The sequence below is a fragment of the Ranitomeya variabilis genome, chromosome 5 (genome assembly GCF_051348905.1).
Source record: "Ranitomeya variabilis isolate aRanVar5 chromosome 5, aRanVar5.hap1, whole genome shotgun sequence".
NCBI lineage: Eukaryota > Metazoa > Chordata > Amphibia > Anura > Dendrobatidae > Ranitomeya > Ranitomeya variabilis.
This window is the reverse complement of record NC_135236.1, coordinates 350501626-350520260: the sequence shown is the minus strand read 5'-3', so window position 1 is coordinate 350520260 and position 18635 is coordinate 350501626. Positions and strand designations below refer to the sequence as shown.

Below are 18635 nucleotides of genomic sequence, written 5' to 3'. Positions count from 1 at the left end.
TGGAAACCCCCACAAGTTGCACCATTTTGGAAACTATACCTCTTAAGGAACTTATCTAGATGTGTGGTGAGCACTTTGAACCCCCAAATGCTTCACAGAAGTTTATAACGTAAAGCCATGAAAATAAAAATTCATATTTTCTCCACAAAAATGAAAATTTCTCCCCCAAATTTTTATTTTCACAAGGGTAACAGGAAAAATTTGAACCCCAAAGATGTTGTGCAATTTGTCCTGAGTATGCCGATACCCCATATGTGGGGGTAAACCACTGTTTCGGCGCATGGCAGAGCTCGGAAGGGAAAGAGCGCAGTTTGACTTTTTCAGTGCTGAATTGCCTGGAATTGAGATCGGACACCATGTCGCGTTTGGAGAGCCCCTGAAGTGCCTAAACAGTGGAAACCCCCCATAAGTGACACCATATCGTTAACCAGACCACCAAAGGAACTTATGTGTGGTGAGCACTTTGAACCCCCAAGTGTTTCACTAAAGTTTATAACGCAGAGCCGTGAAAATAAAAAATCTTTTTTTCCACAAAAATAATTTTTTAGCAGGCAATTTTTTATTTTCACAAGCGTAACAGGACAAATTGAACAACAACTTTTGGGGTCCAATTTCTCCTGAGTATGCTGGTACGTTATATGTGGGAGAAAACTACTGTTTGAGCAAACACGTCGGGGCTCTTGATGTGCATAACCAGTAGAAACCCCACACAAGTGACCCCATTTTGGAAACTACACCCCCAAGGAGCTTATCTAGATGTGTGATGAGCACTTTGAACGCCCAAGTGCTTCATAGACGTTTATAACGCAGAGCCGTGAAAACAATTTTTTTTTCCACAAAAAATTATTTTTTAGCCCACAAATTTTTATTTTCCCAAGGGTAACAGGACAAATTGGACTACAAAAGTTGTCGTCCAATTTTACCCGAGTACGCTGATGCCCCAAATTTGGGGATAAACCAGTGTTTGGGCGCACAGCAGAGCTCAGAAGGGAGGGAGCGCCATTTTGAACGCAAAATTGGCTTGAATTAATGGTGGCGCCATGTAACATTTGAAGATCCCTGATGTACCTAAACAGTGGAAACCCCCCAATTCTAACTCCAACCCTAACCCCAACCCACCCCTAACCCTAATCCCAACCCTAACCATAACCCTAATCACAACCCTAATCCCAACCCTAACCATATCCCTAATCACAACCCTAACCCCAACACACCCCTAACCGTAATCCCAACCCTAGCCATAACCCTAACCCTAATCTCAACCCTAACCCCAACACACCCCTAACTTTAGCCCCAACCCTAACTTTAGCCCCAACCCTAATCCTATCTTTAGCCCAACTCTAACCCTAATGGGAAAATGGAAATAAATATATTTTCTTTATTTTATTATTTTTCCTTAACTAAGAGGGTGTTAAAGGAGGGGTTTATTTACTTTTATTTTAATCACTGTGATAGGGCCATCACAGTGACCAAAATGAGCCAATAGGAAAAATTTCCCTATTGTTGCCGGGTGCAGGCTGGAAGATCTCTGCGCGCGCACATGCCCGCAATTTTCTCCCGGAAGAAGAAGCCGGAGGCACGGGGGAAAGAACGGGGGGACAGCAAGGACAATGGAGGTACCGGGGGGCAAATCAGAGACCCTATTTCTCTCTCCTCTGATGTGCAATCACATTAGAGCAGAGAGAAATTAAATGGCAAATTGCACTTTTTTTAATTTTTTTGCGGTCGCCGTTATACGGTTAATAACGGCGAAGCAATCCCGGGGTCGGTAAAAACCGACCCAAATCATGTTCTCTGGGCTCTCGGCTACCCCTGGCAGCCGAGACCCGGGAGAAATTCCGACTCTAGGGGGCGCTATAAACTTTTTCCACAGTACACAGTGTCGAAATACGATCACAAAAGATTGTCATTCAACAATTTTAGGATGAATGCACACATCAATGGTAAAGTAAACATATCCACAGAAGTCTATAGGCTCGTACTGTAACTCCTGTACGCCTTTAAGAGTATTCAAGAACATAACTTTTTTTTTTTTTTTTTTAAAGAAAAATGGAAAAAAATAATTACGGCATATGCACTAGCCTTCAGCGATACAATTGCACAAGTAGCTATAGCGACAAAGCACAGACAAGTATGGACCACATGTTCTCAGCTCCATTTATTCAGTTTTGCAGTGGATGGAGCCTAAAACTCACTTCATTAATTTATAAAGACCAGCACATTTGTGCAGATCATAACCAAATGACGCAATTAACAGAAATCACTACTTAACCGATTAACTGGATGAATAGAAAGTGCAATGCTTCACAACTCTAAGCTAATAATCTGAAGTATTACATTAATAGCTATTCCCTAATATATTGTACTCAGCTGAACATGAACATAGGGCACAGCAGAGATGCAGCCTACTGACAGACTGCAGTGCATCTGTGGAGGAAAGACATTCACTAATTCACTTGCTTTATGTTCAGCTAATGAAATGGAATTGCTACAAATGTTTTGCAAAAGTGTCACAAAACCATATGAACAGTTTATATGGTTGGTCTGAATCTTCAAAAGCATCTGTCAGCACGAAATGTCAGTTGAAACTAAGCACAGAACTGTAGCAAAGCCAGGTAGGCTAGGGTTAAATCCTAGCTCAACAGGTTCTTATTAGTTCTCCCGACTAGCCCTGCATATCACTAGGCTAGCTTTTCTCCAGCTCAAGGTTGCTGATCAGACTGGATGTGTCTAGGAGCGGAAGAGAGAGACAGGCCAGAATTCCTGTCGCAGAAGAATCTGCACAGGTCATGTGCATAGAATTGCAAGTATCAGTATGAGTAGCCAGGGTCTGTTTTGTTTAGTTGGCAGCTCGACAAGACTAGGAATTAAAGTTTAGGATTTTGTTTTGGTGCTGTGCAACCTGTGGAAAGCAATAAAAACTGCACGTGTTTGGACCAAAACTGCACTGCCTGTATGAACGCTACCCAAGGCCTACTGTCTACCATTTCCTACAAGACATACATCTACTAAAAATCGTACCTTGCTGACAAAATTGTGGATTTTGCCACAAATTATTCTGTATTCAAATATACTTATGAGAGGTTTGGTGAACCCTTGACGTGGCCGAGCAGTTCATTACATATTTGCATCCATCAGCTCCCCCTCTTCCATGATTAACTGCTCTGCATTCACACGATCTAGTGAAGGCTAGAGACAGAAAAAAAAAATAGGTGGAAAGGCGCACTGAACTTCTCAGCCACTCCAAGTTTGCGCCAAGCTCCTCAAGGCATATCTGAATAGAGAACAATTTTTGGCAACAGATTTGTAGACCAACATTAGGTTGTGTTCACTACAAGTAGTTGTGCTTGGTTTGAACAGCCATTTTGTTTTCATAAACCGTTACACTGCCAACACATTCACAGTGTGTACTTACCAAGGTCAGTGTTTGGACCTGCAAGAAGCTGTTTAAACTTTTCCAGGCGAAAGGCTTCTCTTTCAGATAACCCAGCAGTGGTCAAGGAGATCTGGTCAGTTGACTTGCCCATAGGTATTGTAGATGGCGGATATGGTACCGACTGCTGTCTCTGCACGGAATGTTTTTCACCTGCAACATAAAGTACAAAAATGTGTGCTTAGTTATGCAGAAAGACATTGGTGTAGTCAGGATCATGAATAAACTGTAAGAAGTTAAAACATAAAACAATTTTATGTATAAGCATAAATCACTCCGCAGCTAAAAGGAACACATAGGACATATAAATTATCCAAACTTAATGGTTTCAATGAAGTAACAGCTACTAGAAAAGCAGACGTCCAGTAGAGAAAACTTGTTTAAAGAGTGTGTGGAAGGCTACATCACACATCTAAAACAAGAGAATACGACTGATTGAGGACATTCTAAATCATTAGTATGGTCTGGGAACCACTTTCTTATGGACTAATAGAAATAGAAGACTTCCAGCACAGGAATCCTTTTTCAGTAAAAAATTCTTTATTAATTTAAACATCTTCAGCGATTAAAGACAACATCATTGGGACCCCCTCAAAGGCCTGATGCGTTTCGGACCCAGTAAAAACAGTGCTTCCTCAAAGGTCTTTGAGTGATCAGGCTCTTTCCATCTTCTTGCCCTACTACTTGCACAAGTGACCCTATTCCCACACACCTCCTTAAGTTCATTTCCCCAGCTGTCACCACTCACCGAATAAAAATATTCAACCACTGTCTCGCTCTTCTATACTTTTGTTTACTCATTTAAACACGCCAGAATACATCCATTACTTAAAAATAATGTCCCTCGACAAAACTGTGCTGCCAACTATAGACCTGTCTCTAATCTTCCCTTCATCTCTAAACTCCTGGAATGCTTGGTCCACTCCCATCTAATCCGTCATCTCTCAGATCACTCTCTTCTTGACCCTCTACAATCCGATTTCTCCTCTTATACTCTACTCTCTATCTACAACGGGGATGTGGAAACCACAAAGAACGACCAAAACTGGACAAATAAAGTGCATAAATAATCTTTATTTAAAGTACAAACATTATATATTTAAAATCGTGACAATGATCAGACAACGATGACACAAGGTGTAAAAATGGTGCGAGACACCTGCAAAGAGCTGTTACTGTGCAAAAACAGAGACCTGCAGACCGGAAACAACTGGCTCCCAAATATTAAAGATGTAACTATAGGGGATAGAACACCCGAGTACAAGTGCTTGCTGCAAAAATGAGGTACACTTCATGATATCAAGTCATGTCCTGGGATACATATACTGGAGTACACCGTCATACTATAATTCCACCTCACTGGGTTAACACTGTACTAATCCCTAGGATACCCTCAAAGGGAAATATGCTGTGAATACACCATTACCCTATAGACCTCACATGCACTAATACCCCCATGGTCAACCATGACCCTGCACGGTCAGAACATCTATAAATAACAAGGCAAGCAGCCACTATCCCGGTGTAAATTACCTCAACAGGGGGGCACTCAAGTGTAACCAGGACCAGTCCGCACATCGGCCCGACGCGCGTTTCAGAGCAGGAACTCCTTCGTCGTCAGCAGCTAAATATAATGGTCACTACTCTATGCTAATTCTCCTGGATCTCTCTGCAGCATTCAACACTGTGGATCACCAGCTCCATCTCACTATGCTCCGCTCCATCGGCCTCAAGGACACTGTTCTCTCCTGGTTCTCCTCCTATCTCTCTAACCGTTCCTTCACTGTATCTTTTGCTGGCTTTACTTTCTGTTCCCCTTACTGTCGGGGTTCCTCAAAGATCAATCCTAGGCCCCCTCCTCTACTCCTTGTATACTGCCCCTATTGGACAAACAGTAGATTTGGTTTCCAGTACCATGTCTATGCTGATGACACCCAATTATACACCTCTACTCCTGCCATCCATGCCTACATTATTAAGGCTACGTTCACATTTGCGTTGCGTCGGGCGCAGCCGCGGCGACGCATGCGTCATGCGCCCCTATATTTAAAATGGGGGGCGCATGGACATGTGTTGTGTTGCGTTTTGTGACGCATGCGTTTTTTTGGCGCAAGTGTCAGGGCGCATAGGACGCAGCATGTTGCATTTTTTGCGCTAAAAAAATGAACGCATGCGTCACAAAACGCTGCGTTTTGCTGCGTTTTGCATGCGTTTTTGCGTGCGTTGCGTCGCCGACGCAGCACACAACAACGCAAATGTGAACGTAGCCTAAGAAACACCAGTGATCGTCTTACCGCTGTCTCCAACTTCATGTCCTCCCTCTATCTGAAACTGAACCCGTCAAAAACCGAACTTCTTTGTGTTTCCTCCCTCCACTAACCTACATATGCCCGACAGTCATTTCTGTATGTGGTTCTGCCATTACTCCCTAGAACCATGCTCACTGTCTTGGGTTCTTAGTTTATTCAGATCTTTCATTCACCCCACACATCCTATCACTGGCTCGCTCTTGTTATCTGCACCTCAAAAACATTTCTAGAATTCGACCTTTTCTTACTTTCGACTCAACAAAAACTCTTACTGTAGCTCTTGTTCATTCTCGTCTGGACTATTGAAACTCTCTACTAATCAGTCTCCCTCTTACTAAACTCTCCCCTCTCCAATGTGTTTTGAGTGCTGCAGCCAGGATCATAGTCCTCACCAACTGCTACACAGATGCCTCTGCCCTGTGCCAGTCATTGCACTAGTTCCTCATCCACTCCAGAGTTCAATATAAACTTATCAGTCACACCTACAAAGTGATCCATAGTTCAGCACCACACTATATCGCCTCCATTGTCTCAGTCTACCACCCTTCCCGTGCCCTCCGTTCCGCTAATGACTTAAGATTAACATCCTCAATAATCTCCCACTCCGTCTTCAAGACTTCACATGTGCTGCGCCAATTCTTTGGAATGCATACCCAGGACAATTTGATTAATCCCCAATACCCACAGTTTTAAGCATGCCCTAAAAATGCATTTCTTCAGACTGGCCTAACGCCTCAAAATATTTAATCTAACTATCTCTGTGTTGCCCATTCAAAATTTTCTTCAAAACCAGGACCCTTGTATCCAGGGCTGTGGAGTCGGAGTCATGGAGTCAGAGCCCATTTTGGTGCAGTCGGAGGTTTGGCTTACCGACTCCACAGCCCTGCCAGGGTTGTTGAGTCGGAGTCGTGGAGTTGAAGTTAGAGCCCATTTTGGTGGAGTCGGAGTCATGGAAATTGAGGAGTCGGGGTTGGAGGTTTGGCTTACCGACTACACAGCCCTGCTTGTATCATCTGTCCTCACACTCTTTATGCATTTAATAGCCCTCTATGTCTGTACTCTTACACATACTGGTTGATTATCAGTTCATGCAGCATTAAATGAACACCCTATTTATTACATTATGGCTGGTCCGTACAATGAAAGCAATTGTTACCATCCACCTTTCGTATCTCCCCTATTTCCTCGTAGATTGTAAGCTTGTGAGCAGGGCCCTCACGCCGCTTGATATCTGTCGATTTATGTGATTATTGTTATTCTGTAATGTCTTTTATTGTCTGTACAAGTCCCCTCTAAAATGTAAAGCACTGCGGAATATGTTGGCGCTATAGAAATAAAATTATTATTACAATAGTGGAAGAAGCGACTCCCACTAAGGCAGACCTGACACATCCATGTAGTAATTATACATGATACTACATGCAATATAGATTAGATTTAGCTTAAGAATTCAGACATCAGTGATTTTTTCCACCTCAAAAAATGGTCAAAGTTTCATCAGTTTTGGCTCAGATTTTCATCAGTTAGGTCAGTGTATCAGTGTTTACCACCAGACTCATTTATTTAAAAAAAAAAAAAAAGTGAAAACGGAAATATCACACTTTAGGCTCCCTAATTAACCTAAGATAAAAGCTTTAAAAGAGAACCTGTCACCAGGTTTGTCCCATAATAATTTTATAATACTCACCTACAGGGTGGTCAGGTGCGATGGGCGTCACTGGTCTTGGTCTAGTGACTCCTCACTTCTTGCAAAGTCTTCCTCCTTCTTGCTTTGTGTGGATTATGGATCCGACGTCATCCAGTGTCCCCGGCATTGCGCTTCTGCACAGATGTACTTCTCTGCCCTGACGAGGGCAGAGTAAAGTACTGTAGTTTACATTTGTCGAGGCGTTTTTGCCTTTTGATGCACCTGCACACTGCAGTACTTTACTCTACCCTAATCAGGGCATAGAAGTACGATGCCGAGGACTCTGTGTGGAGGACGTAGGATGCGCCATCCATGCAAAGCAAGGAGGACGGCATTGCAAGAAGAGAGGAGGCATTGGACCAAGAGCAGCGATGCTCAATGGACCCAACCACCCAGTAGGTCTTTTTGTTGTCTTGCAAGCCAGATTGGGGGTATATATATATATATATATATATATATATATATATATATATATATATATATATATATATATATAAATATAACATATTAGAATGTTTTATATCAAGGTTGAAAGTTACTGGCCTTACCTCATATGGGACAAACCTGGTGACAGGTTTCCATTAAAAGCTTCTATGTAGGGTTAATTAGGGAGCCTAAAGTGTGATTTCTGTTTTCGCTTTGTTCTATTGCAGTAGGTCTTTCTCTTGTCTTACAGGCTGAATTGGGGGCATATATCATATTGAATGCTGTATATCAGGACTGAAAGGTACTGGTCTTATCTCATATGGAAGAGGAAATAAGGCACTCCCGGTCAGGATTAGTTGCCCTGGTAGGATCCCAATCCATAATATAGAATAAGAAGAAGTGAGTATACTGAAAAAAAATGAGACTTATTACAGTGGTCCTTATAGATATTGTGTATCATACGTGACGTTTCAGTCAGTAAAGACCTTTATCAAATATTCATGTGTGTCAGGCTACAGAGTGTGGGAGAAAATAGCTGTGTGTATGGGCGACATCCGAGTGCTCCATGCTCCAGCAACATGCCACTAATAAAAGTCAAATTTTTTCACTGTACTCCGGATTATGGGACGAATCTAGTGACAGGTTCTCTTTAAAGTTTGCAATTATCTTCAAGATTTTTTAATACACAATACCTCCCCTTTCTCTACAAAAAAATCATACGTGAAATGTAATGGCACGTAAAGCAAAAATCATATTTCACAAATAAAAGAAAAAATAAGACACATAGCATCTGGATTTTTTCAAGGGCTAACATGTGGCTAAGAATTTCTACCGGGTTTCCTAATAAACCATTTTTACAATAGGACTTTCATTTTGTACAGCTCGTGTTCCCGTGTGTCAGCCAAGAAGATGGGACTATTCGATTTCTAGCCACAAAGTAAATGTTAATCTTTATGTGAATGAACATTTAATAGCATCTTCCAAAAAAAAAAAAGAAAAGTTTTCATAGGCACACTGTAAAAGCTTCAGGTTCAAGATATAAATGTTTATGACTAAACCTGAGAAAGCCTGAAGATGTGAGAACTTGCCATCTGATAATTTCTAGACATTCACAATAAATCACCAGAAACCGCGAAAAAGGGTGAAAACTTCCAAGACCTTAGAAGACCTGCCAAGAACCAAAATAAGCCAGACTGTGAAAGGCCAGGCTTACAGCATGCATCAATGGTGTGTGTGAAAGACAGGACAGTCAGCGCCAGCAGAGAACAAGGGACAAAACAAAGTCTTTACTTACACCAAGTTTTCTTTGAACTCAAAAGCAAACTTATTCTTTCTTAAAACCGCAAGACCACTTTAGACCACTGAGCTCTGCCTAATGACATCATACGTTTATAGCAGCAGCTCAGTGTAGGACTACATTCACATATCTATGTGTGGTTTTTTTCCTGGACAACAAACAAACCCGAAGAGTTTCTTTGATCCAAACACACACAAGTTATAAAACGGATCTGTGTGTCAGATCAATGAGACTCAGAGAAGGTACTTTTCTCATCCTTTTTGCTGATCAGCCATTAAAGTCTATGGTGATCTGTATAACATGAGGAGGATGTTCTTTGTACTTCCATGTTCTATCTGTGAGTCCGCCGTTATTCCTAGTACATTAAGAGTCGATGGATGAATAAAAGTTTAGACAGTCTACCTCCATCATGATATGACACACGAAGAAAAAAAAAATGGAACAATTTACCCGAATATCAAAATACACATGGGTGAGTGAATGTAGCTTTGCTCGTTAGGCTATATTCACACACATTGGGTTTTTTGGTAGACAGCACATGGAGCCATAGAGTTTCCTGGAGTGAAATCCATCGGAATCAGTGGAGGTCCTTTTCTGATCCATGCTTGAAGATCAGAATTTGTCATTCAAGTGCATGGAAATCCTTGAGATACAGATTGAAAATCAGGAAGTTTCTGATTTGCTTTAGTTTTGCATCCATCTTTCACGGATCTGTTGCTTAGTGATAAAATTTGATATTAATTGATAAATGTGAATAAAAACATGCCTTTCCAGAGGACCGGATGAAACTAGAATGACACCTAAGAAAAATATAATGGTAGACTATAAAACTGAAGAGAAGTAGACTTCTAACGTAACAGTAGATGGTTGATACTTAGCCAGTGTAACGTCAGTGAACTTACCATTAACATATAGAAATTTCTGAAGAAAAATAAAAAAGCTAGAATTAAAGAAGATGGAATGCTTAATCGCTAAGGGATCAGATTACAGCTGAAAATTGAAGGCATGGGGGCAGCTGAGGGATGCAATGATTAACACATACGGTTTAGTAGCTTTCTAGTAGGCGTTTCTCACACCTCAGCTTGACTTCCAGGTAAACTGCTCAATACTTCTGTATCAAGCCATCCAAGCTGCTGCTTCTATACATTGTCTACATGAACCCTTCAGGTCGTTGTGAACTGTGTATAAGTGACATCATAGTGACTAGTTTCTATCCACTAACTCCGACATTTGAAAAGTACAACAACACAATTTTGGAATAACGTAAATTACAGCCGAACGAAGAGAACCATGAAAAAAAATAATAGATCTTAATTAAATATAAGATAAAACAGCCCGTTATTCTTGCGGGGGCCCGTAAGAAGCTGGTGTTGCAAAATGCGCGTCGGGTGGAGGAGGGGAAACTGCTCCGTCCTACAGCACATATTCTCCACTAAGGTAGTAATTTGCATGGCTTTTCTTTTGTAACCTATCTAATTGCATTAGTGGATCCTATACTACTTGACTTACAGCCATTTTCTACTGCATAACTTTATATGCAAATCCCTTTTATCCAGGCAGCTTTTGAATGGCAGCTACAAATTATATTTGATATATCTTTTTGATCTGTCCTTAGCTACTCTGGATAATATAACTTTTTACATTTTAGCCATAATTCTTTGCCAGTGGTACTGCATAGTCTCTGCACATGAGATTTTTTCAATTAAACTTAATTTTTAGGCAATCATCATAATTTTTCTTAAAGATGTATTAGCTATACCCCCTCTATTTGGCAGTCTCCTATTGTCACGGTCTTCAATTTTATTACCAATTGTTTTATCTTGTATTTAATCAAGTTCTATTATGCTTTAATGGGTCTGTAATTTATTTTAGTCTAAAATTGTGTTGTTGCTCTTGGTTGGAGTGCCAACTGTTTACTGAAAAATATTTTGGACACTATTTGCATTAATTGATCTAACAATTACAGACAGATCATGCAAAGGTAAAACTAGTGGCAAAACTCAGACATGAGATGGTCAGAAATAGCATTATTACTCACAAACACGTAACCTAGGGGGTGCAGATTTCATAATAAAAACAGATATTTTATTTAAATAAATATTATGTTGGTTATTGTCATTTTATTCATAAATAGTAACTATGAATGTTAATATTTAAATAAAGCATCTGTATTTTTATAAGAAACTCTGTACCCCGTGATTTCCTGTAGATTGAGTAGGTATTTCATGAAGTTATCCATGTGAATTAAAAGTTTGCCCATTTTGGGGTAATTAATGTACATAATGATAGCTTATTCTCAACTGTCATTTGAAATGAGAAATGCGTTTCATGATGAATTTTTTTTTTTTTTTTAAGGAAAAATAAATTATGTTTTGAGGTGTAAAAAATATTTTTCATTGCCAAAGCTTATTGAACGTGTCTTACTAGAATGGCATATGCCAAGAGTGTATGTCTTAGAAGGGTGTGAATAGTCATGCATAAAAAAAAAACCTGTCTCAACTCTATTCTACTTATTAATTTCAGTGAAAAATAAAATCTAGCATTCTACACATAAAATTTAGACAAGGTCTTTAAAAATACAAAACTACTAGTACAAGGCTTTTAAGAGCAGAAGCACTTTCCTATATGTTCCCAACTGTGAAATGTCTATTTATTTTATGTTCTTACTATAGCTTTTCAAAAAAACATGTTGCCATAGCAACTTAAATGGTAACTGATGTCTCAACTTGTCTTATCTGATGCCCACTGCAATTACTAACAAAACTGCAAAGTACTTTATATACCAAAAACTAAATGTTCACCCTGAAACATCTCTCCAACGTGGCCACTTGAAGATGGCCCCTAGGAGTCTCCCTGCTGTGTAACCTGCTGTCCACTGACTGTTGTCAAGTGTAATCAGTCCCTAGCAGCAGACAGGCAGTGACAGATCACAGAGTGGGAAGGCTCCCAGCATTCATCTGCATGCTCCAAAGGCTTACATTAGGGTTTGTTTACATGTTGCACTTTTTGCGTTGTATTTGAGCATTTTTGCCGTGAAAGAAAAAAAAACACAACATTTTATTGACCCAGAAACTTGAATGGAATTTGCAGTTGCTGCTTACTTTTTTCTTGCAGATTTGAAGCAAGTTCATATCATTCATTCAGCATCATTTTCTGCAGTGTTTACCACCAGTTCAAATGAATGGGAAAAATCGCATTAGAAAAGGCAGAAAAATGCAGGCAAAAATGTGTGTATTTTAAGCAGCGTTTTTCCTCTGCCAAAAGACATGTTTTTGCTGATGAAACATCTGCTGTAAATACTTATCGTGCACATACCTATATAGTCAGTGTATTTTTTTGTGCACCTGTTTAACACACTGCAAGAAAGTAAACTGTCCTACAGTATGGACAGTCCGTCTTCGTGTATCCACTCTATTCACCAGAAGTAGCCATGAACAAGGTCCAGTGAGAGCCGAGACACTGGCCATACTGTTTCATAAATTATTGCTGACTAGTGATGAGCGAGTGTACTCGTTGCTCGGGTTTTCCTGAGCATGCTCGGGTGTCCTCCGAGTATTTGTTAGTGTTCGGAGATTTAGTTTTCCTTGCCTCAGCTGCATGATTTACAGCTGCTAGCCAGCCTGAGCACATGTGGGGGTTGCCTGGTTAATAGGGAATCCCCACATGTAGTCATGCAGCTGAGGCAAGGAAAACAATCTCCGAGCACTCTCAAAATACTCGGATACCACCCGAGCAACGAGTATACTCGCTCATCACTATCACGAGGTTTATTCTTATTTTGTCCACATGTAGGGCAGTTAGGACCTCATATGGCGGGTACATGTGTAATGCATGTTCATCATTCCTTTACACCGACACATACAACTAAATTACAGATACGTATTTGAAAGGAAAAAAATGCATTTCTTAACCGAAACAACTTCTCAAATCGTTATATTCCCATTTTATGTTCAGTCTGACCCTGAAGTTGCGTGACTCTAGTTCTTCTTACTAACATATGTTTGACTTAAGAAGAAAAGAAGAAGGCGGAAGACTGTTACTCGTGCCTTCTGATCAGACTACAAAGAATGTTATTTTTTCAAGTCTGTAACCATGGTGACAAATTGCTCACCAAAAGAACTGCAGTAACGAAATACTAGAGATTTTAAATAATGACTGATGCCTTCTTACAAAATATATAACCCTTCCACCCAAAAAAAACAAGCAATAATTTATTAACAGATTTTACAGAAAAAAAAAGAAAAAGATATGCTTTGACTTCCAGGTGTGCGGATGTACAAGCAAACAAGCAGGTGCACATTACTGCATTGCCTCCCGGCTTCTTGCTTGCTGGGGGGCGGTGCGCTCCTGCTTGACAGTTCGCATCAGCGCAGAAACCATTGGCTTCAGCAGTGTGCTTAACATTGTTACAAGCAGAGGCAACTTTGGAGGAGCGCAGGGCAACTGTAGCGAGCTGGGATTGGGAGGTAACAGTCAGCAACCAAGCTCCCTATAGACCGGCGCTTACAGGCTATCAAAGGTGTCTGGTAACCTAGGTGACAAGCTGTAAACAAACTGACACAATTGTTGATTTTTAATAACATGTGAATCGTAAACTCAATGGTTTTATTATCATCAGTGCAATCTTGCCCATTTAAGATGAGGAATCTAACCCTTAAAAATATAGCTGAGCTGCGAAACCAGAAACAGCCTATGGACATGTGCAACTGTTCCTGAAAATAAAACAGTGTTTTTTCCAGCTCCGACGACCCTTTTAATTTCTAAAAAACAAGTTACATTTCACTGCTTTCAAAGAAAAATGATTTAATACAACGCATAGTGTTTTGTTTTTTTGGGCTGCGATCCTTAGAGGAACGTGGTTTTAAAACTTGTCTGTAATTACAATCTGCGGTAAAGAACAATTACATTACCTTGGTGCTTGCAAGTAATTAGTGCAGGAAATGGACTTTAAACTGTTATTAGCCCAGTACTCGAAAACCGTTACAATTGCTCAAAGCAGCCGAAACCTTCAAGCTAACCAAGATTTCTAATAAAGTGTGCATACGTCACATCTGGTCTCATTCTCGGACGGATAGTTATGAGTGTATACCTAACAGAAGAGAAAGCAACTGTGTCATGTTAGGAGAATGTGGCCATAACAGACATATGCAGCAATTTTAGGAGATGCTACTTTGTAAAAAGGTTGTCTGGGTATTTTTTTTTTTTAAACAGCGCGATATATTAAGATGTGGTTAAATAATATTAAAATAAGTATGGTATTACTGTCTTTTCAGTCCCAAACAGTCCTGCGATGTAGAAGTCACATTCAGTGTTCATATGACCACTGCAGCCAATCACGGACTCCAGCAGTCACCCATCATACATGGAATTGTCACCACTGACGCCAGTGATTTTCTGCAGTAGTCACATAAAAGACGGACAAGACAATTCTTGCAGGAACAACAGGAACCACCAGAGCAGTGGCGCAGTAGTGAAGGGGGATTGCCATAAAAAGAGGTAATGTCTTTATTGCTTTCACACATTTCCAAGTGTTAACCCCTTCACGACATTTGAATAATACGTAAGCTACTTAACGGTAGCGGTGTTTTTTCAGGAGCCCATGACAGCACAACGAGAGAGGGGATCCGCCCTTCAGGGACAGGAAACCTACAGACATAAAAGGGCGGTACCTCTCTCCCGCATCAGTTGGTTCTAGAGCATGAGAGGACCCCCTTGGTTAGTAACACAGATACAGCATAAACTTTGGTACAATTCATCATGTGAGTGAACATAGAATTTAAATGAGAAACGAGAGTGTTGAGCCATCCGAGAAAAGAATAGGGTAGGGAATATAAGGGTGCTGTCATGGGCTCCTGAAAAAACACCGCTACCAGTAAGTAGCTTACGTATTTATTCAGTCGCCATGACAGCACAACGAGAGACTTTCAGAGAAGTAAGGAAAAATTAGGGAGGGATAACAGCCTCAAGTACCCTTCTCCCAAACGTGAGGTCATAGGAGCCACCCAAATCTAACCTATAGTGCTTAAAGGGAACCTGTCACCCCGTTTTTTCCGTATGAGATAAAAATACTGTTAAATAGGGCCTGAGCTGTGCATTACAATAGTGTATTTTGTGGACCCCGATTCCCCACCTATGCTGCCGAAATACGTTACCAAAGTAGCCGTTTTCGCCTGTCAATCAGGCTGGTCTGGTCAGATGGGCGTGGTGTCTTCCCCCAGATCTTGCTTATTTTTCCGCTGGTGGCGTAGTGGTTTGCGCATGCCCAAGGTCCCGAATCCACTGCACAGGGGAGGGAAAAGAGGGCGATCTGCGCTATTCCCCTGGTGATCGGTGGGGGCGGCCATCTTCCTGTGGCCGCGCGTGCGCAGATGGAGCACTCTGCTGCCCGGGGCTTCAGGAAAATGGCCGCGGGATGCCGCGCGTGCGCAGATGGAGATCACGGCGGCCATTTTCCTGAAGCCGAGATGCGAACTCTGCTTCAGGAAAATGGCAGCCGCGATTTTTTTTAAAAGGTAATCTTTTTTCCAGGTATTTGTAACAGAAATATACTTTAGAAGACATCTTCTTACGTCTAAAGAATAAAATTTATGTTCTATATCATTAGTGGGATTAGAATAAAATGAAGGTAGGACCACCTCTTGTACCCTATGAAATTTTGAGGCAACTTTTGGAAGGTAAAGGGGATCAGGTTTCATAATAACTCTATCCTCCCTAAACTGCATGTATGGAGGTTGTCTGGATAATGCTTGTAGATCACTAAACCTTCTTGCGGAGGTGAGTGCAACTAGAAGGGCTGTTTTGACCGACAGGATCTTTATTGGGATAGAATCAATAGGTTCAAATGGGGTTTGCGTTAAAGCTGAGAGTACAAGATTTAGGTCCCATGGAACTATTTTTTGTTTAATGACCCGTCTGGATCTAGTAACTGCCTTGAAGAACCTGGATATCCAGTGATTGCTGGCTAGGTTAGAATTACCGTATATACTCGAGTATAAGCTGACCCGAGTATAAGCCGACCCCCCTAATTTTGCCACAAAAAACTGGGAAAACTTATTGACTCGAGTATAAGCCTAGGGTGGAAAATGCAGCAGCTACCGGTGAATTTCAAAAATAAAAATATATGCTCCATACCGTTCATTATGGCCCCATAGCTGTGCCATATAGTGCTCTGCACCGTTCATTATGGCCCCATAGCTGTGCCATATAGTGCTCTGCACCATTCATTATTGCCCCATAGCTGTACCATAGAAAGCTGTGCCATATAGTGCTCTGCACCATTCATAATTGCCCCATAGCTGTGCCATATAGTGCTCTGCACCATTCATAATTGCCCCATAGCTGTGCCATATAGTGCTCTGCGCCGTTCATTATTTCCCCATAGCTGTGCCATATAGTGCTCTGCACCGTTCATTATTGCCCCATAGGATGTGCCATAGAAAGCTGTGCCATATAGTGCTCTGCACCGTTCATTATTGCCCCCATAGCTGTGCCATATAGTGCTCTGCACCGTTCATTATTGCCCCCATAGCTGTGCCATATAGTGCTCTGCACCGTTCAGAATTGCCCCATAGCTGTGCCATATAGTGCTCTGCACCGTTCAGAATTGCCCCATAGATGTGCCATAGAAAGCTGTGCCATTGCTGCTGCTGCTGCTGCTGCAATAAAAATAATAAAACACATACTCACCCCTCTTGCTTGCAGCTCCTCAGCGTCCCGTCCCGGCGTCTTTCCGCACTGACTGATCAGGCAGAGGGCGGCGCGCACACTATATGCGTCATCGCGCCCTCTGACCTGCACAGTCAGTGCGGACAGAGAGACGCCGGGAAGACAGAGCGGCGTCCGGCGTGTGGAACGCGGACAGGTGAATATGTAATACTTACCTGCTCCCGGCGTCCCGCTCCTTCCCCGGGCAGCTGGTCTTCGGTGCCGCAGCCTCTTCCTCTGTCAGCGGTCACCGTTACCGCTGATTAGAGAAATGAATAGGCGGCTCCACCCCATGGGAGTGGAGTCCATAGTAATTTCTCTAATGAGCGGTCCCACGTGACCGCTGAACAGGGGAAGAGCTGCGGCACCCGGAGACCGTGGGACGGGCAGGGGGAGCGCCAGGAGCCCCGGAAGCAGGTAAGTATGCCTCAGCGCCCTCTCCCCCTCACCTGCCGACCGTGACTCGAGTATAAGCCGAGAGGGGCACTTTCAGCCCAAAAATTTGGGCTGAAAATCTCGGCTTATACTCGAGTATATACGGTATATAGCGCCCCCAGAGCCGACACTTGAGAGTGCTTGTGGCTAAGCCCATTTCTAGACCCTTTTGTAAGAATTCTAGAATTTGATTAATACAGGGTTTCTGGTGAATTTGTGCTCCTGAAATTGATAGGAATTATTTCCAAATCCTGACATAAATGTTTGTCGTAGAGGTTTTCCTACTTTTTAGAAGTGTATTTACAAGATCTCGAGAAAACCCCTTCCCCCTTAATAATGACCTCTCAAATTCCACGCTGCTAGGTGTAAATTGACTACTCGTGGATGGAGAATTGGGCCCTGGGAGAGGAGATCTGGTAATTCTGGGAGAATCCAAGGTTGGGTGATAGACAACTTCCTTAGCCAAGGAAACCACGATCTCCTGGGCCAGAACGGGGCTATCAGGATTACCCGGGCCCTGTCTTCCCGTATCTTCCTCAGAACTATTGGAATTAAGTTTAGAGGAGGAAAAGCATAGGCGAGACTGAAGTGCCATGAGATTAGAAGAGCGTCCACCGCATATGGGTTGTCTCTTGGATTTAAGGAACAGAATTGGTGTAGTTTTCGGTTTTCTCGGTCGGCAAAAAGATCTATTTCTGGACATCCCCATATTTGCACGATCTGATTGAAGATGACTGGATTTAGTGACCAATCCCCCTGTCTGAGCTTGTTGCGGATTAGATAGTCAGCTATGGTATTGAGCTTTCCCTTTATGTGAAGAGCCGTAAGAGAAAGTAGGTGATTCTCGGCCATCTGAAAAATACGATCCGCAACCTCCATTAATGAACCGGACTGCGTACCTCCTTGATGGTTAATATAGGCCACTGTTACCTGGTTGTCTGAGAACAGCCTGACGTGTCGACCCTGTAGGGGCATAAGAAAACTATTTAAAGCGCGCTCTACCGCCAACAATTCTTTTAGATTGGAAGATGAGTTTTGTTCAGACTGGGACCACAGTCCCTGAACCCAATTATTCTCCAAGTGTGCCCCCCAACCCTTGGGACTAGCATCTGTAGTTATTATCCGTGTCACATGATTTGTCCAGGGAACCCCTCTACGTAGATTTGGTACGTGTGTCCACCAAATTAATGAATGAATGGTTTCAATGGACAGTGAAAACTTGCTGTCAAGATGAGCTCCTAGCCGACGAGAATTATGTAAGACATCCCACTGTAGTGTTCTGGTGTGATATTGAGCCCAGAGAACCGCCGGAATACAAGATGTAATTGAGCCCAAAAGCGACAT

General features: G+C 41.9%; 1 protein-coding gene across 2 annotated transcripts in view; it reads right to left on the bottom strand.

Annotated features, from left to right (window-relative positions):
* The window catches only part of TBC1D22A (TBC1 domain family member 22A), an 849217-nt gene that overhangs the window by 780840 nt on the left and 49742 nt on the right, over positions 1-18635 (bottom strand). For both annotated transcript variants that reach the window (XM_077264859.1, XM_077264857.1), the window contains exon 4: positions 3416-3586. In XM_077264859.1, coding sequence (XP_077120974.1) covers positions 3416-3586 — 171 coding nt within the window. The remainder of the gene's footprint in view (positions 1-3415; positions 3587-18635) is intronic.